This window comes from Scyliorhinus torazame, chromosome 4 (assembly GCF_047496885.1).
Source record: "Scyliorhinus torazame isolate Kashiwa2021f chromosome 4, sScyTor2.1, whole genome shotgun sequence".
Classification (NCBI taxonomy): Eukaryota; Metazoa; Chordata; class Chondrichthyes; order Carcharhiniformes; family Scyliorhinidae; genus Scyliorhinus; species Scyliorhinus torazame.
Window position 1 is genome coordinate 205,274,020 of NC_092710.1, and position 20,309 is coordinate 205,294,328.

The 20,309-nt window shown below is 47.8% G+C and overlaps 1 protein-coding gene across 1 annotated transcript in view; it reads left to right on the forward strand.

Moving 5' to 3' along the window:
* The window catches only part of LOC140410705 (syntaxin-7-like), a 63,306-nt gene that overhangs the window by 35,157 nt on the left and 7,840 nt on the right, over positions 1-20,309 (forward strand). Inside the window, 2 exon segments of the mRNA XM_072499143.1 lie at positions 5,083-5,126; positions 14,279-14,372. Of these exon segments, the coding sequence (XP_072355244.1) occupies positions 5,083-5,126; positions 14,279-14,372 (138 nt within the window).

Consider the following 20,309-nt stretch of genomic DNA (forward strand, 5'->3'; position numbering starts at 1 on the left):
TATTGAGGTTTGGTTTTGCCTCTTTCAGAAGATTGTGGGGTGGCGTTGGATCAGTGATGTCTTTGGTTAGATCATTGTCATGGCATGGTGGACAAGATGGCTGCTTCTTGCCATTTTCATGTGTTAATTGGTAGCTGGGTTATTAAGGCTATTATGTGGAGGATCTCTGGCAGCTGTTGCCTTGGATTGGAAACGGATTGCGCACCTGTTGTAGTGGGGATGGTATGCCAAGGAAACGTGTAGGAAAAGCATTGGTTCGTCATCAACCAGTATTGGAACGTACAGAAACAGTCAGAGTATTCTGAAGCAAGTATCATCGTTGTGCAGGAAAGTTGTTATCGTAGATTAATGATTTCATTAATACCGTACCAATAATTACCTGGTTCTGTCCCTCGAGCGTTTAGATAATAGGTTTTCTCACCTCCTGTTAGGGTGAATGTAATTTTCTGTTAGGTGCTAAAGACGGTTTTAAAAACAGCACCAAGAGCCAAAGTGGAAAATCCTAATGACTCTCCTGAGGCAATTGGGGATTTCTGTCTTGTTTGCAATAATAATGGCCCAGTTACATTTGCCAGAATAAAACCATCAAACTTCAATCTGAATGGTTGATGAATGTACCTAAGTGTATGTAATGGCTGGTTAGATGTTTTAAATGTTTCCTTTGTAAAATGAGCATTGATGTTAATGGACCCTAGAAATGTTATAAACATCACTTGGCTCCATATGAACAGATGAATTAAGATCAGGTCTAGGCCACTCGGCCCTTTGAGCCAGCTCTACCATTCAATCGATCATGGCTGATCTGATTGTAACCTCAAACCTATATTCTTGCCTACCCCGGATAATCTTTCACCCCCCTGTTAACTAAGAATCTTGTTAATCAGAAATCTCATTAGCTCTGCCTTTAAAAAAAAAAAAAATCAAGCCATTGCCTTTGAGGAAGAGTTCCAACGACACTCGACTCTTGAGAGAAAATAAATTTTCCTCATCTCTGGCTTAAATGAGTGGCCCCTCAAATGGTGAACCCTAGTTCTAGATTCGCCCACAAAATGAAGCATCCTCTCCACATCCACCATGTCAACACCCTTCAGGATCTTGAAAGTTGCAATCAAGTCGCCTTGATTCATATTAGTTTGGCCTCCGATATCCCTCCTTCATGAATGGACCTAGCAGGTACAAATCTAATCTGTTTTTCCCCAGAAGACAACGCATCCATTCAAGTATTAGCCTAATAAACCTCTGACCTGCTTTGAACATGTTTATATACATAAGAACTAGGAGCAGGAGTAGGCCATCTGGCCCCTCGAGCCTGCTCCACCATTCAATGAGATCATGGCTGATCTTTTGTGGACTCAGCTCCACTTTCCGGCTCGAACACCATAACCCTTAATCCCTTTATTCTTCATAAAAGCTATCTATCTTTATCTTAAAAACATTTAATGAAGGAGCCTCTACTGCTTCACTGGGCAAGGAATTCCATAGATTCACAACCCTTTGGGTGAAGAAGTTTCTCCTAAACTCAGTCCTAAATCTACTTCCCCTTATTTTGAGGCTATGCCCCCTAGTTCTGCTTTCACCCGCCAGTGGAAACAACCTGCCCGCATCTATCCTGTCTTCCCTTCATAATCTTGTATGTTTCTATAAGATCCCCCCTCATCCTTCTAAATTCCAGCGAGTACAGTCCCAGTCTACTCAACCTCTCCTCGTAATCCAACCCCTTCAGCTCTGGGATTAACCTAGTGAATCTCCTCTGCACACCCTCCAGTGCCAGTACGTCCTTTCTCAAGTAAGGAGACCAAAACTGAACACAATACTCCAGGTGTGGCCTCACGAACACCTTATACAATTGCAGCATAAGTTCCTTAAATAAGGAGAGCAATACTGTACACAATACTCCAGATGTGGTCTCATCAATGCCCTGTACAATTGAAGCATAACTTCCCTACTTTTGTAATTCATTTCCCTCATTACAAATAATAACGTTCTATTTGCCTTCTGAATTACTTGCTGTACATGCATGCTAGCCTTTTGTGAATCCTGCACTAGGACACCCTTTTAAATCTCAGCTCTGCAATTTCTCACATTTAGAAACGTGGTTTTAATTCTTTGACCATTTCACCTTTTCCCACATTAATGTTTGCCAGATCTTTGCACATTCACTTATCTGTGTATCTTCGAGCCTCCTTATGTCCTCTTCGCAATTTAATTTCCAACCTATACGTACAAACATACTAATTAGGAGCAGCAGTAAGTCACTTGGCCCCTCAAACCTGCTCCGCCATTCAACAAAATTATGATTGATCTTCAACCCCACATTCCTGCTTATCCCTGATAACCTGTCATCCCTTGTTAATCAATAATCTATCTAGCTCGGTTCTAAAAATATTCAAAAACTCTGCTTCCACTGCTTTCTGAGGAGGAGAGTTTCAGAAACTCATGTTCCTCAGAAAATAAAATTCTCCTCACCGCTGTCTTAAATGAGTGACCCATTATTTCTAAATCATAGAATCCCTACAGTGAAGAAGGTGGCCAGTCGGCACTGACCTTCCGAAAGAGCACTCTACCTAGGCCCACTTCCCCTCCCTATCACCATAACCCCACCTAAACTACACATCTTTTGTACACTAACAGGCAATGTAGTATGCTCAATCCACTTAACCTGCACATCTTTGGACTGTGGGACGAAACCAGAGCATCCAGAGGAAACCCATGCAGGAGAACATGCAAATTCCACACAGACAGTTGCCCATGGTTGGAATCGACTCCTAGTTCTAGATTCCCTGAGAAGAGGAAACATCCTCTCAACATCCATCCTGTCAATACCCCTCAGGATCTTATGTTTCAATCAATTTGTCTGAACTCCAGTGGAGACAAACCTAATCTCTCCAACCTTTCCTCAAAAGACAACCCGCCCATTCTAAGTATTAGTCTGGTAAACCTTCTCTGAACTGCTAATGCATTTACATCTTTCCCTAAGGTGACCAATACTGTACCTGTCTTTGCAATGTCTGCAAATTCCACAACCATGAAAACTCAGCTGAAGAATTCAATATTAATTCAATTTGAATCCTGAACTGACCCAGGTTAATTTTTAGGTCCATTCATGGAGGAGGGATATCTGAGGCCAGACTAATTTGAACAATTTCATTGAATTTATTGTTCATATTGGGCCCGAAGCTGGGAACTTACTGGTTGGTGACAGAAATCACATCAACACTTTTGGGGAAAATTTGCTGGGGCAGTAGAGTGGGGAGCAACAGAAATTGCTAAAAGATTGTGTGTTTTAAGAGCAAAGTGGCTGGAAAATCCCACTGACTGGCACAAAGTGAAGTCAGAAACATGAGCCTGGGAAATAATGAGCCACACAGCATTCAACTTCTTGGTTAAAAGCCGTTGAAGTGGAATTGCTACAGCACGAGGTGAGCGTGGAGTGAAAGTAGTGCTGTTTGTTTGCTCCCCCACAAGAGAACAAGGCAGCATGTGTGGCAGAAGCTGGCTACTGAACTCTGTGGTCATTATCCATGAACTCTGATAACAAATGTGGCACATCTGCAACTTCTAGTGCACGCTTACCGTTAATTTCTTTTTAAAATTGGTGGATTTGCATATCTATGGGCCCATGCTGTAAGTTAACATTTTCAAAAGGCTTCCCCATACAATCTAGCTGCATGGATGTTACATGGCACCAGAATGGATTTAATAGCTTCAGCACAGCTGTCATTATGCGTGGGCTCTTCCAGCTTGCATTGTATTATGTTTATGCTAACAGGTGTTTTATGACTGGAAGGCTGTTTCCACTGGGGCTCCGCAGGGCTCAGTACTAGATTCCCTGCTTTTTGTCTTGTACATATAAATGATTTGGACTTAAATGTAGGGGCATGATCGAGAATTTGCAAACATAAATTTTGGTTGTGTGATTGCTAGTGAGGAAAAAAGCTATAGACTGCAGGAAGAAATCAATGGACTGGTCAGGTGGGCAGAAACGTAGCAAATGTTGTTCACTCCATAAATTGGAGGATACTGAAGTTGTAGAGGAGGTGAGGGACTTTGGATTGCATTTCCACAGATCCTTGATGGTAGCAGGACCGGTCGATAAGGTGGTTAAGAAGGAATATGGAATACTTGCTGGGTAACAAAATAGTAATGGTAACCAGCGTACAAACACTGGTGCACCAATGAATTTGGTCAGAGTAGGGAAATATAGCTTTAGACTAAGAACAAGAATTAAAAATCCAAAGATAAAAGCTGTGGTCGTAGGAAAGTATTGATGTGAGTAAAAACGAGCTGAATGGGACAGGAAATTTAAGAGTAATATTGCATTAGCGAGTAAGGTCCATGCAGTGAATAGTAAAGAGAAATAAAATTGAAGTCACTTAATCTGAATGCATGGAGCTTGATAGATGAACTAGTATAGAACTAGTAATAAAGATAAATGGCTCAAATCTAATCGCTGTTACGATCAGAAGATTACTATTTGAGAAAGTATCTATTTAAGTCTTATCGATGCACTTAGAAAAGCATAATATGATTAGAACAAGTCAACATAATAAAGAGGGAAGAGGGAAAAAATAAAGATTTTTGAGGATATAGCTAGTGGGAGAGATATAAGGAAATCAATACATGTAGTGCACTTAGATTTCCAAAGGCATTTGATGAGGAGCCACACAAATTTGATACACAAGGTAAGGGATCATTGATTTTGGGGGAACAGAGAGGCATGGATAGAGGATTGATTAACAGACAGGAAACAGTAGGGATAAACGAGACGCTTTCAAGCTGGCAGGCTGTGACTGGTGGAGTGTCTCAAGGATCAGTGTTGTGGCTCCTGCCAGCAAAATCCAACACTGTTTACAGAATAATCTGCATGCATTCATAATATAGAAGGGAAAAGAAAAGCTGTGAATGTTTAAAAAACATTGGAAATCCAAAATGTTCAAATTGCACAATACATCAGTTCAGCAAAAAAAAGGTTAATATGTGAATTATTTATCTGAATTTATATCTGAATTGATCATAGATTTACCTAATTCAAATACTATACAATCATTTTTTTCATTCTTGGTTTATTTTATTCTTTTTTAGTCAAGTGAGAACCAAAGAGATGGACATCTCGTATCAATTGAAAGGTAAGGAAAATAGAACATAGAACATAGAACAATACAGCGCAGTACAGGCCCTTCGGCCCACGATGTTGCACCGAAACAAAAGCCATCTAACCTACACTATACCATTATCATCCATATGTTTATCCAATAAACTTTTAAATGCCCTCAATGTTGGCGAGTTCACTACTGTAGCAGGTAGGGCATTCCACGGCCTCACTACTCTTTGCGTAAAGAACCTACCTCTGACCTCTGTCCTATATCTATTACCCCTCAGTTTAAAGTTATGTCCCCTCGTGCCAGCCATATCCATCCGCGGGAGAAGGCTCTCACTGTCCACCCTATCCAACCCCCTGATCATTTTGTATGCCTCTATTAAGTCTCCTCTTAACCTTCTTCTCTCTAACAAAAACAACCCCAAGTCCATCAGCCTTTCCTCATAAGATTTTCCCTCCATACCAGGCAACATCCTGGTAAATCTCCTCTGCACCCGCTCCAAAGCCTCCACGTCCTTCCTATAATGCGGTGACTAGAACTGTACGCAATACTCCAAATGCGGCCGTACCAGAGTTCTGTACAGCTGCAACATGACCTCCTGACTCCGGAACTCAATCCCTCTACCAATAAAGGCCAACACTCCATAGGCCTTCTTCACCACCCTATCAACCTGGGTGGCAACTTTCAGGGATCTATGTACATGGACACCTAGATCCATCTGCTCATCCACACTTTCAAGAACTTTTCCATTCGCCAAATATTCCACATTCCTGTTCTTCCTTCCAAAGTGAATAACCTCACACTTCTCTACATTAAACTCCATTTGCCACCTCTCAGCCCAGCACTGCAGCGTATCTATATCCCTCTGTAGCCTGCTACTTCCTTCCACACTATCGACAACACCACCGACTTTAGTATCGTCTGCAAATTTACTCACCCACCCTTCTGCGCCTTCCTCTAGGTCATTGATAAAAATGACAAACAGCAACGGCCCCAGAACAGATCCTTGTGGTATTCCACTTGTGACTGAACTCCATTCTGAACATTTCCCATCAACCACCACCCTCTGTCTTCTTTCAGCTAGCCAATTTCTGATCCACATCTCTAAATCACCCTCAATCCCCAGCCTCCGTATTTTCTGCAATAGCCTACCGTGGGGAACCTTATCAAATGCTTTGCTGAAATCCATATACACCACATCAACTGCTCTACCCTCGTCTACCTGTTCAGTCACCTTCTCAAAGAACTCGATAAGGTTTGTGAGGCATGACCTACCCTTCACAAAGCCATGCTGACTATCCCTGATCATATTATTCCTATCTAGATGATTATAAATCTTGTCTCTTATAATCCCCTCCAAGACTTTACCCACTACAGACGTGAGGCTCACCGGTCTATAGTTGCCGGGGTTGTCTCTACTCCCCTTTTTGAACAAAGGGACCACATTTGCTATCCTCCAGTCCTCTGGCACTATTCCTGTAGCCAATGATGACATAAAAATCAAAGCCAATGGTCCAGCAATCTCTTCCCTGGCCTCCCAGAGAATCCTAGGATAAATCCCATCAGGTCCCGGGGACTTATCTATTTTCAGCCTGTCCAGAATTGCCAACACCTCTTCCCTACGTACCTCAATGCCATCTAATCTATTTACCTGGAGCTCAGCATTCTCCTCCACAACATTATCTTTTTCCTGAGTGAATACTGACGAAAAATATTCATTTAGTATCTCGCCTATCTCTTCAGACTCTACACACAACTTCCCATCCCTGTCCTTGACTGGTCCTACTCTTTCCCTAGTCATTCGCTTATTCCTGACATACCTATAGAAAGCTTTTGGGTTTTCCTTGATCCTTCCTGCCAAATACTTCTCATGTATGCTGATTGTCAACTCCCCAGCAAATCTGATTTTGTATAACTCGCTATAACTAAATGCAGCAGTAAATGTACACTATCATTTTAACACTTGGCTTGATATTGATTCTGCAGAAAAAAATAAATTGGTTTATATACAGCACCATAACATTTCCTCAGCACGTCCAAAAGCACTTCACAACCAAATATTCTCTTTTAGAGGGCAATTACTTTTGTAGGTAAACCCAGCAGCTAATTTGTGTACAGCAAGGTCCCAAAGAAATGGCAAATAAGTATAACATTGCTTCTGAAGCATGAAAATGACATTTATCTGCAGCAAACCAATCTGCACGCCAACCCCATCCGCAACAGATTTCTTAAATCCTTCAAAATGAAGGCCATTCTTCACACATCTTGCCCTTTCCCAAGTACCCTCTGTATAATTTCCATGTCAGCCACTGGTGGATGTGCTGTCATGTTTTTTCCTACAAACCAGGGAAACTCCCTATTTTTCTTGAATAGTGTCGACGGATCTTTTATGTCTCCTCATTCAAACAGTAGAGTCCTTATTTTGTGCCTCATCTGAAAGGCAACAAATGAGTGCAGCACTTTCTCAATATTGCAGTGAAGGATCACTTAGTGTTTCATGCTCTCATCCTGGAATGGGGTTCAAAATCTCAACCTTCTGTTTTCAACAAGAGTTCAACCACTGATTCGGGTGACATTTAATGCTTGTTTGAGTTTGATCAGCATTGAACATTCTACCCAGTTATTTAAGAAGCTGAGAATTCTGAGATTTTCTTAGTAATTTAATACCTGGAGGAATGTGCTTATAAACAAGCTGGAAAGTAGTTTAAGGGAAGGAGAATGAACTTGAAAAGATAAATGCAAATTACTGTGGATGCTGGAATCTGACACAAATAGAAAATACTATACCATCTCAGCAGATTTGACAGCATCTGTGGAGAGAAATTGGAGCTAACATTTCGAGTCTGGATGACTCTTTGTCAAAGCTAGAGAGAACTGTAAATAGGATCAGATTTCTACTGTTATTTGGGGGTGGGGGTGGAGTGGAGTAGTGGGCCTGGATAGGAGGCCAGCGATAGGTGGAGATTGACAAAGATGTGTGGACAGAAAGACAAAGGGAATATAAATGAGGGCAATAAACACTAAGAAGGGTGCTGATAAAGTAGTTATAGTCTCAGATTACCATAGGCTGCTTTTCCCTTTGAGGGGAGAGCTGACTGGTGGTGATTTAATCTGAGGATTATTACACTTTAGGCGAGGGGCGAGATTGAGAAGGTGCGGCCTTCATGAATAACCTCAGCTGATAAGGGAATTGAATCTGCGCTGTTGTCCTCGCCTTACATCACAAACCAGCTGTCCAGCCAACTGAGCTAAACCGGTCACCTTCGTGAATCTGCATGCAGGACCCAGACCTTCCTTGCCATTTCAACTTGCCGCCCTGCTCTCATGTCCACATGTCCATCCTTGGCCGTCTGCAATGTCCCAGTGAAGCCAAGCACAAACTGGAGGAGCAGCACCTCATCTTCTGATTAGGCACATTACAGTCTTCAGGACTCGGCTCTGAGTACAACATCTTCCGACTGAGCTTTCTCCTCAACCATCACCCTATTTTTCTTTCCAGCAATTCATTTAAATTTTTCATCCATCCATTTTTCCCTCATCATTGTCCTTCCCCCACCCCACCCCACTTGGGCCACGTGTTCCCTGTTTCTAGTTTTCCTTTGGCACAGAGTTTACCTTTTGTTCTGTCATTAGCATATTCTGATCTCTTAATCTGCCACTCTCAGCACTATAGCCTTGATTAACTCCATTTATATTCCCATTGTCTTCTTGTCCACAACATCATTGTCAATCTTCACCTATCGCTGGCCCTCAATCCTGCCCTCCCCCATAACCTTCCACTTCTCTCCAACTTTGACAAAGAGTCATCCAAACTCAATGTTAGCTCCCTTCTCTCACCACAGATATAGCAAAAGATAAATATATCTGTGCTAATTAATTGAAATAAACATTTTCCATCAACCGAACATGTGAGTCACATGGCTTGCTGGAGGAAAAGTAAATTGAGACAGGTAGATACTCAGCGAGACCTTGGTGTCCTCGTGCATTAGTCGCTGAAAGTAAGCGAGCAGGTACAGCAGACAGTTAATGCAAATGTATGTTGGCCTTCATAGTTGTGTTACAGTCGGGGGAAAAAAACAAACAGGCAGACAGTGCAGGGATCCCTCGTGGCTGTTCCCCTTCAAAACAAGTATACCGTTTTGGATGCTGTTGGGGGGGGATGACCTACGGGGGAAGGCCCTAGCGGCCAGGTCTCTGGCTCTGGGGCTCAGAAGGGAAGGGGGGAGAATAGAAAAACAATAGTGATAGGAGATTCAATGGTTAGGGGAATAGATAGGAGATTCTGTGGTCGCGAGCGAGACTCCCGGAAGGTATGTTGCCTCCCGGGTGCCAGGGCCAGGGATGTCTCGGATCGTGTCTTCAGGATCCTTAAGGGGGAGGGTGAGCAGCCAGAAGTCGTGGTGCACATTGGTACCAACGACATAGGTAGGAAAAGGGGTGTGGAGGTAATAAACAAGTTTAGGGAGTTAGGCTGGAAGTTAAAAGCCAGGACAGACAGAGTTGTCATCTCTGGTTTGTTGCCGGTGCCACGTGATAGCGAGGCTAGGAATAGGGAGAGAGTGCAGCTGAACACGTGGCTGCAGGAATGGTGTAGGAGGGAGGGTTTCAGGCATTTGGATAATTGGAGCGCATTCTGGGGAAGCTGGGACCTGTACAAGCAGGACGGGTTGCATCTGAACCAGAGGGGCACCAATATCCTGGGAGGGAGGTTTTCTAGTACTGTTCGGGAGGGTTTAAACTAATTTGGCAGGGGAATGGGAACCGGATTTGTAGTCCAGCAACTAAGGTAGCCGATATTCAGGACGCCAAAGCGTGTAATGAGGCAGTGTGGAAGGGAACACTGACAAAGGAGAGTACTTGCAGGCACGGAGACGGGTTGAAGTGTGTATACTTCAACACAAGAAGCATCAGGAATAAGGTGGGTGAACTTAAGGCATGGATCGGTACTTGGGACTACGATGTGGTGGCCATCACGGAAACTTGGATCGAAGAGGGGCAGAAATGGTTGTTGGAGGTCCCTGGTTATAGATGTTTCAATAAGATTAGGGAGGGTAGTAAAAGAGGGGGCGGGGGGGGGGGGGGTGGCATTGTTAATTAGAGATAGTATAACAGCTGCAGAAAGGCAGTTCGAGGAGTATCACCCTACTGAGGTAGTATGGGTTGAAGTCAGAAATAGGAAAGGAGCAGTCACCTTGTTAGGAGTTTTCTATAGGCACCCCAATAGTAACAGATGTGGAGGAACAGATTGGGAAACAGATTTTGGAAAGGTGCAGAAGTCACAGGGTAGTAGTCATGGGTGACTTTAACTTCCCAAATATTGAGTGGAAACTCTTTAGATCAAATAGTTTGGATGGGGTGGTGTTTGTGCAGTGTGTCCAGGAAGCTTTTCTAACACAGTATGTAGATTGTCCGACCAGAGGAGGGGCAATATTGGATTTAGTACTTGGTAATGAACCAGGGCAAGTGATAGATTTGTTAGTGGGGGAGCATTTTGGAGATAGTGACCACAATTCTGTGACTTTCACTTTAGTAATGGAGAGGTATAGGTGCGTGCAGCAGGGCAAGGTTTACAATTGGGGGAAGGGTAAATATGATGTTGTCAGGCAAGAATTGAAGTGCATAAGTTGGGAACATAGGCTGTCAGGGAAATGAAATGTGGAACTTGTTCAAGGAACAGGTACTACGTGTCCTTGATATGTATGTCCCTGTCAGGCAGGGAAGAGATGGTCGAGTGAGGGAACCATGGTTGACAAGAGAGGTTGAATGTCTTGTTAAGAGGAAAAAGGAGACTTGTGTAAGGCTGAGGAAACAAGGTTCAGACAGGGCGTTGGAGGGTTACAAGATAGCCAGGAGGGAACTGAAGAAAGGGATTAGGAGAGCTAAGAGAGGGCATGAACAATCTTTGGCGGGTAGGATCAAGGAAAACCCCAAGGCCTTTTACACATATGTGAGAAATATGAGAATGACTAGAGCGAGGGTAGGTCCGATCAAGGACAGTAGCGGGAGATTGTGTATTGAGTCTGAAGAGATAGGAGAGGTCTTGAACGAGTACTTTTCTTCTGTATTTACAAATGAGAGGGGCCATATTGTTGGAGAGGACTGTGTGAAACAGATTGGTAAGCTCGAGGAAATACTTGTTAGGAAGGAAGATGTGTTGGGCATTTTGAGAAACTTGAGGATAGACAAGTCCCCCGGGCCTGATGGGATATATCCAAGGATTCTATGGGAAGCAAGAGATGAAATTGCAGAGCTGTTGGCAATTATCTTTTCGTCCTCACTGTCAACAGGGGTGGTACCAGGGGATTGGAGAGTGGCGAATGCCGTGCCCCTGTTCAAAAAAGGGACTAGGGATAACCCTGGGAACTACAGGCCAGTTAGTCTTACTTCGGTGGTAGGCAAAGTAATGGAAAGGGTACTGAAGGATAGGATTTCTGAGCATCTGGAAAGACACTGCTTGATTAGGGATAGTCAGCACGGATTTGTGAGGGGTAGGTCTTGCCTTACAAATCTTATTGAATTCTTTGAGGAGGTGACCAAGCATGTGGATGAAGGTAAAGCAGTGGATGTAGTGTACATGGATTTTAGTAAGGCATTTGATAAAGTTCCCCATGGTGGGCTTATGCAGAAAGTAAGGAGGCATGGGATAGTGGGAAATTTGGCCAGTTGGATAACGAACTGGCTAACCGATAGAAGTCAGAGAGTGGTGGTGGATGGCAAATATTCAGCCTGGGTCCCAGTTACCAGTGGCGTACCGCAGGGATCAGTTCTGGGTCCTCTGCTGTTTGTGATTTTCATTAATGACTTGGATGAGGGAGTTGAAGGGTGGGTCAGTAAATTTGCAGACGATACGAAGATTGGTGGAGTTGTGGATAGTAAGGAGGGCTGTTGTCGGCTGCAAAGAGACATAGATAGGATGCAGAGCTGGGCTGAGAAGTGGCAGATGGAGTTTAACCCTGAAAAGTGTGAGGTTGTCCATTTTGGAAGGACAAATATGAATGCGGAATACAGGGTTAACGGTAGAGTTCTTGGCAATGTGGAGGAGCAGAGAGATCTTGGGGTCTATGTTCATACATCTTTGAAAGTTGCCACTCAAGTGGATAGAGCTGTGAAGAAGGCCTATGGTGTGCTCGCGTTCATTAACAGAGGGATTGAATTTAAGAGCCGTGAGGTGATGATGCAGCTGTACAAAACTTTGGTAAGGCCACATTTGGAATATTGTGTACAGTTTTGGTCGCCTCATTTTAGGAAGGATGTGGAAGCTTTGGAAAAGGTGCAAAGAAGATTTACCAGGATGTTGCCTGGAATGGAGAGTAGGTCTTACGAGGAAAGGTTGAGGGTGCTAGGCCTTTTCTCATTAGAACGGAGAAGGATGAGGGGCGACTTGATAGAGGTTTATAAGATGATCAGGGGAATAGATAGAGTAGACAGTCAGAGACTTTTTCCCCGGGTGGAACAAACCATTACAAGGGGACATAAATTTAAGGTGAAAGGTGGAAGATATAGGAGGGATATCAGAGGTAGGTTCTTTACCCAGAGAGTAGTGGGGGCATGGAATGCACTGCCTGTGGAAGTAGTTGAGTCGGAAACATTAGGGACCTTCAAGCAGCTATTGGATAGGTACATGGATTACGGTAAAATGATATAGTGTAGATTTATTTGTTCTCAAGGGCAGCACGGTAGCATTGTGGATAGCACAATTGCTTCACAGCTCCAGGGTCCCAGGTTCGATTCCGGCTTGGGTCACTGTCTGTGCGGAGTCTGCACGTCCTCCCCGTGTCTGCGTGGGTTTCCTCCGGGTGCTCCGGTTTCCTCCCACAGTCCAAAGATGTGCGGGTTAGGTGAATTGGCCAATGATAAATTGCCCTTATGTCCAAATTGCCCTTGGTGTTGGGTGGAGGTGTTGAGTTTGGGTAGGGTGCTCTTTCCAAGAGCCAGTGCAGACTCAAAGGGCCGAATGGCCTCCTTCTGCACTGTAAATTCAATTATTAATCTAGGACAAAGGTTCGGCACAACATCGTGGGCCGAAGGGCCTGTTCTGTGCTGTATTTTCTATGTTATAGTGAGGAGATTTGAGTATAGGAATAGAGATGTTTTACTGTAATTGTATAGGGCATCGATGACGCCACACCTGTAAAATTTGTGCAGTTTTGGTGTCCTTATCTGAGGAAGGATGTTCTTGCTATGGAGGGAGTGCAGTGAATTTTTACCAGGTTGACTCCTGGGATGGCGGGACTGTCATATGAGGAGAGACTTAAGTAGGTTCAGATTATATTCATTGGAGTTGAGAAGAGTGAGAGGGAATCGCATAGAAACTTACAAAATTCTAACAGGATTAGACGAGGTAGATGCAGAAAGAATGTTCCCGATGGTGGGGGAGACCAGAACAAGGGTCATAATTTGAGGATAAGAGATAAACCTTTTAGGACTGAGGAGAGGAGAAATTTCTTCACCCAAAGTGGTGAATCTGTGGAATTCGCTAGCACAGAAAGTAGTTGAGGCCAAAACATTGTGTAATTTTAAGAAGGAATTAGATATAGCTCTTGGGCTAAAGGGATCAAGGGATATGGGGGAAAGGCAGGATCAAGGTATTGAACTTGATGATCAGCCATGATCATAATGAATAGCAGAGCTGGCTCGGAAGACCCGAATGGCCTCCTCCTGCTTCTATTTTTTATGTTTCTATGTATTGATCCAAAAGCTTGATTTCATATTTGACAAAAAGGTTTATGTTGTTAGAACAAAAGCTTGATTTCAGATTTGATAAAAAGGTTTATGTTGTTAGAAAAGTCAGCATTAGGGGCAGCACGGTGGCGCAGTGGATTAGCCCTGCTGCCTCACGGCGCTGAGGTCCCAGGTTCGATCCCAGCTCTGGGTCATTGTCCATATGGAGTTTGCACATTCTCCCTGCGTTTGCGTGGGTCTCGCCCCCACAACCCAAAGATGTGCAGGCTTGGTGGATTGGCCATGCTAAATTGCCCCTTAATTGGAAAAAATGAATTGGGTGCTCTAAATTTATTTAAAAAAAAGAAAAGTCAGCATTAAATAACTTGTAAGCGTGACCATGAGGGACAATTGGGAATATGAGGAAATAGCTTTCATATTCCTAAAACTGAAATGCTTTGACATTAAAATTAAGTTATCTCGTCTCCACACTAACAATTGGTTTCCATGTTATGTAGTTCGGGACAGTTTGACGATCAATTAGAAGATGGAATTACAATCGATGACTTGGAGCTCATCAAAGAGCGAGAGTCTGCTATTAAGCAGCTGGAGGTACGTATTATTTTTTTTTTAAAAATAATTTTAAATAAAGGTTTTCATAAAATATCAATAACAAAATGAGAAAGAAAAAAGAACCCAACAGGGTTAAGTACAAAACACAATCTAAAAAAGCAACCCCCCAAACCCCTCCCTCCCTGTACATAAATAATAAATTAACATTAACACCCCGACTTAACACAACAGGTGTATACACCCCCTCAGACCCTCCAGTGTAAATAACCTAAACAAAAAAATAAAGTAAACCCCTCCCCCCCCCCCGAGCTGCTGCTGCCATTGACCAATGTCTATCGTTCTGCCAGAAAGTCTAAGAACGGTTGCCATCGCCTAAAGAACCCTTGTACCGACCCTCTCAAGGCGAATTTCACCCTCTCCAATTTAATGAACCCTGCCATATCGCTGATCCAGGATTCCATGCATGGGGGCCTCGCATCTTTCCACTGAAGGAGAATCCTTCGCCGGGCTACCAGGGACGCAAAGGCCAGAATTGCGGCCTCTTTCGCCTCCTGCACTCCCGGCTCCTCTGCCACCCCAAATATTGCGAGCCCCCAGCCCGGTCTGACCCTGGATCCTACCACCCTCAACACCGTCCTCGCTACGCCCTTCCAAAATTCCACCAGCGCTGGGCATGCCCAGAACATATGGGTGTGATTTGCTGGGCTCCCTGAGCACCTCACACCCCTGTCCTCCCCCCCCCCCCCCCCCCCCCCCCAAAGAACCGGCTCATCCTTGTCCCGGTCATGTGTGCCCTGTGCAGCACCTTAAACTGTATGAGGCTGAGCCTCGTGCACGAAGAGGACGAATTCACCCTCCCTAGGGCATCTGCCCGCGTCCCCTCTTCGATCTCCTCTCCCAACTCCTCCTCCCACCTACCTTTCAACTCCACCACCGAGGCCTCCTCTTCCTCCTGCATCACCTGGTAGGTTTCCGAGATCTCCCCCCCCCCCCCCCCCCGAGAGCCCCCTGTCCTGTACTGTGTGTGGCAGTAGCCGCGGGAATTCCACCACCTGCCATCTGGCAAACGCCCTTACCTGTAAGTACCTGAAGGTTTTCATAGATTATCATAGAATTTACAGTGCAGAAGGAGGCCATTCGGCCCATCGAGTCTGCACCGGCTCTTGGAAAGAGCACCCTACCCAAGGTCAACACCGCCACCCTATCCTCATAACCCAGTAACCCCACCCAACACTAAGGGCAATTTTGGACACTAAGGGCAATTTTTATCATGGCCAATCCACCTAACCCGCACATCTTTGGACTGTGGGAGGAAACCGGAGCACCCGGAGGAAACCCACGCACACACGGGGAGGATGTGCAGACTCCGCACAGACAGTGACCCAAGCTGGAATCGAACCTGGGACCCTGGAGCTGTGAAGCAATTGTGCTATCCGCAAGGCTACCGTGCTGCCCCGTGTTCCCCAGGAGGAGCCCGTACTTCTCCTCCAGCTCACCCAAGCTCGCAAACTTCCCGTCCACAAACAGGTCCCCCAACTTTCGTATCCCTGCCCTGCGCCACCCCAAAAACCCTCCACCTGTTCTTCCTGGGGCGAACCGGTGGTTCCCCCGTAACGGTCCACTCCGAGGCACCAACTTCCCCCCCCCCCCCCCCCCCCCCCCCCCCCATGCCGCCTCCACTGCCCCCAAATTTTGAGGGCCGGCACCAACGCCGGGCTCGTGGTATACCTCCTTTGGAGGGAGCGGCAGCGGCGCCGTTGCCAGTGCCCCCAGACTCGTACCCACACAAGACGCCGTCTCCAGCCTCTTCCATGCAGCCCCCTCCCCCTCCATCACCCACTTGCGCACCATTGTCGCATTGGCGGCCCAGTAGTACCCATAGAGGTTGGGCAGCGCCAGCCCCCCCCTATCTCTACTCCACTCCAGGAACACCCTTCTCGCCCTCGGAGTCCTTCGCGCCCACACAAACCCCATTATACACCTGTTAACCCGCCTGAAAAAAGCCTTCGGTATAAACACGGGGAGGCACTGGAACAGGAACAAAATCCTTGGGAGCACCGTCATTTTGATTGACTGCACCCTACCCGCCAAGGACAGCGGCAATGCGTCCCACCTCTTGAACTCCTCCTCCATTTGCTCCACCAGCCTTGTAAAGTTAAGCCTATGCAGGGCCCCCACAGCTCCTGGCCACCTGGACCCCCAAATATCTGAGGCTCCTCTCCGCCCTTTTTAGTGGGAGCTCGCCAATCCCCCTCTCCTGGTCCTCTAGCTGAACTACGAACAGCTTGCTCTTCCCCATATTGAGCTTGTACCCCGAAAAGTCCCCGAATTCCCTAAGGATCCTCATTACCTCTGGCATTCCTCCCACCGGGTCCGCCACATACAGCAGCAGGTCGTCCGCATAAAGCGACACCCTATGTTCCTCCCCACCGCCGCACCAACCCCCTCTAGTTCCTCGACTCTCTCAGTGCCATAGCCAGGGGTTCAATCGCCAGTGCAAAGAGCAGGGGGGACCCCTGTCTCGTCCCTCGGTGCAACCGAAAGTACTCTGACCTCCTCCTATTTGTGGTCACACTGGCCATCGGGACCTCATACAACAGCCTAACCCACCTGACAAACCCCTCCCCAAACCAGAACCTCTTCAGCACCTCTCACAGGTACCCCTACTCTACCCTATCGAAGGCTTTCTCAGCGTCCATCGCAACCACTATCTCCGCCTCCCCCTCCCCCGCGGCATCATGATAACGTTCAAAAGCCTCCGCACATTCGCGTTCAACTGTCTCCCCTTCACAAACCCCATCTGGTCTTCATGGGTGATCTGCGGCACTCAATCCTCATGGCTAAGACCTTCGCCAGCACCTTGGCATCTATATTTAGCAAGGAAATCGGTCTGTAAGACCCACATTGCAGGGGATCCTTGTCCCGCTTCAGGATCAAGGAGATCAGTGCCCGGGATATCGTCGGGGGTAAAGCCCCCCCTCCCTTGCCTCATTGAAGGTCCTAACTAACAGCGGGCCCAACAGGTCCATATATTTTTTATAGAACTCGACCGGGAAACCGTCCGGCCCCAGTGCCTTCCCCGCCTGCATGATTCCTATCCCTTTGATCAGCTCCTCCAGTCCAATCGGGGCCCCCCAGTCCCGCCACCAGGCCCTCTTCCACCTTTGGAAACCTCAATTGGTCCAGGGAACGGCCCATCCCTCCCTCCTCCCGTGGGGGCTCGGATCGGTACAATTCCTTGTCGAAGTCCCTGAAGGCCCCATTGATGCCAACCCCACTCCGCACCACGCTCCCTCCCCTGTCCTTAACTCTCACGATCTCCCTAGCTGCGTCCCGCTTCTGAAGCTGGTGCGCCAGCATCCGGCTTGCCTTTTCCCCATACTCGTAGACCGCCCCCTGGGCCTTCCTCCACTGCACCTCCGCCTTCCTGGTGGTAACCAGGTTGAATTCGGCCTGGAGGCTGCGCCTCTTCCTCAACAATCCTTCCTCAGGCTCTTCCGCATACCTCCTGCCTACCCTCACCATCTCCCCCACCAGCCTCTCCCTCTCCCCCTGCTCCCTCTGCTCCTTGTGGGCCCTAATGGAGATCAGCTCTCCCCTCACCACCGCCTTCAGTGCCTCCCATACTATCCCCACTCGGACCTCCCCGTTGTCGTTGGTCTCCAAGTACCTCTCTATACTTCCTCGGACCCGCTCGCTCACCTCCTTGTCCGCCAACAGCCCCACCTCCAAGCGCCACAGTGGGCGCTGGTCCCTCCTCCCCCATCTCCAAGTCCACCCAATGCGGGGCGTGGTCCGAAATGGCTATTGCCGAATACTCGGTATCCTCTACTCTTGCTATCAGCGCCCTACTCAAAATGAAAAAGTCGATTTGAGAATAAGCCTTATGGACATGTGAGAAGAATGAAAATTCCCTAGCCCCCGGCCTTGCAAATCTCCACGGGTCCACCCCTCCCATTTGGTCCATAAATCCCCTCAACACTCTAGCCGCCGCCGGCTTCCTACCCGTCCTAGACCTGGAGTGTTCCAGTGCTGGATCCAACACCGTGTTAAAGTCTCCCCCCATTATCAGGCCCCCCACTTCCAAGTCTGGGATCCGACCCAACATACACCGCATAAAACCCGCATCGTCCCAGTTCGGAGCATACACATTGACCAATACCACCCTCTCTCCCTGCAACTTACCACTTACCATTATGTACCTACGGTCATTGTCTGCCACAATGCTCGACGCCTCGAATGACACCTTCTTTCCCACCAAGATCGCCACTCCTCGATTTTTGGCATCTAGCCCCGAATGAAACACCTGACCAACCCACCCTTTCCTCAGTCTTACCTGGTCTGCCACCTTCAGGTGCGCGAACACGTGGGCCCGCTTAACCGGCCCATTCAGCCCCCTTGCATTCCAGGTTATCAGCCGGATCAGGGGGCTACCCGCCCCCCCTCCCCCGCCGACTAGCCATGACCCCTTCTCGGCCAGCCACACGCCGCACCCCACACCCGGCCCGTTCCCCACAGCGGCTTACCCCCGTCTCGCCCCCCCCCCCCCCGCTCGCTCCAGCTCCTCCTTGACCTTAGCAGCAGCTACTCGATCCCCCCCCGGGCCCGCTAGGACCCATCCTAGCTGGTTTACTCCCCCCCATTGCACGTCCGCAAGCCAGCTGACTCCTGCTGACCCCGGCCACTCCCGCCTCCCCTTCGACTCCTCCCATCCCATTGTGTGGCACTCCCTCCTCTCCCGCTCCCCATCCACAGGCTCTCCTCCGCCCCCCTCCGTTCTAAGCGCGGGAAACAATCCTCGCTTCCCTCCCTGCCCCCCCCAAGTATTCGGCGCGGGAAAAAAGCCTGCGCACTCCACCTACCAGGCCCCGCCACCAACCAAATAAATGCCCAACCCGCCCATCCACCCTCCCCAACCCAAAAGAGAAAAAGAAACAATCCCATCCCCCCCCCGCCCCCCCCCCCCCCCCGAGACCAAAAATAGGCATAACATATCCACCGCAGCCCCCAATCGCCCATCCCGACCCTCAGCCTGCGTCCAGCTTCTTGGCCTGAACAAAGGCCCACGCCTCTCCAGAGACTCAAAATAATGGTGCCGGTCCTTGTCGGTAACCCACAGTCGCGCAGGCTGCAACATGCCAAACTTCACCCCCTTCCTGTGCAGCACCGCCTTCGCTCGATTGTACCCGGGCCTCCTCTTCGCCACCTCCGCACTCCAGTCCTGATATATCCGAACCTCCGCGTTCTCCCACCTGCTGCTCCTCTCCTTCTTGGCCCACCTGAGCACACACTCCCGATCAGCGAACCGATGAAACCGCACCAGCACTGCCCGCGGAGGCTCGTTAGCCTTGGGCCTCCTCACCAACACTCTATGGGCCCCTTCCAGCTCCAGGGGTGCCTGGAAGGACCCCGCTCCCATCAGCGAATTCAACATGGTGACCACATAGGCCCCCACGTCCGACCCCTCCGGGAGGCCCAGAATCCACAGATTCTTCCGCCTCGACCGATTCTCCATCTCCTCGAACCGCTCCTGCCATTTCTTGTGGAGCGCCTCGTGCGCCTCCACCTTTACCGCCAGGCTAAGATCTTGTCCTCATTGTCGGAGATCTTTTGTCGAGCCTCTCGGATCGCCACCCCCTGGGCCGTCTGTGTCTCCAGCAGCTTATCAATAGAAGCCTTCGTCGGCTCTAGCAGGTCCGTTTTAATCTCTCTGCGGCAGCGCTGGATACCCTCCTGTTGCTCCTCCGGCCACTGCCTCCATGCTGCCTGGTCTCCGCCCGCCGCCATTTTGTCCTTCTTCCCTCCCTTCTTCTGGTCCACCACCACCTTTTTTGTCGCCCCGCTCCTAGTTAAAGCCATATACTGATGGGGAGCTGTTGTAGACTCCTTCCCACATTGGGAAACGTCGAAAAAGTGCCCTTGGGGAGCCCTGAAAAGAGCCCAAAAGTCAGTTTTTGCGGGAGCCACCGAATGTGC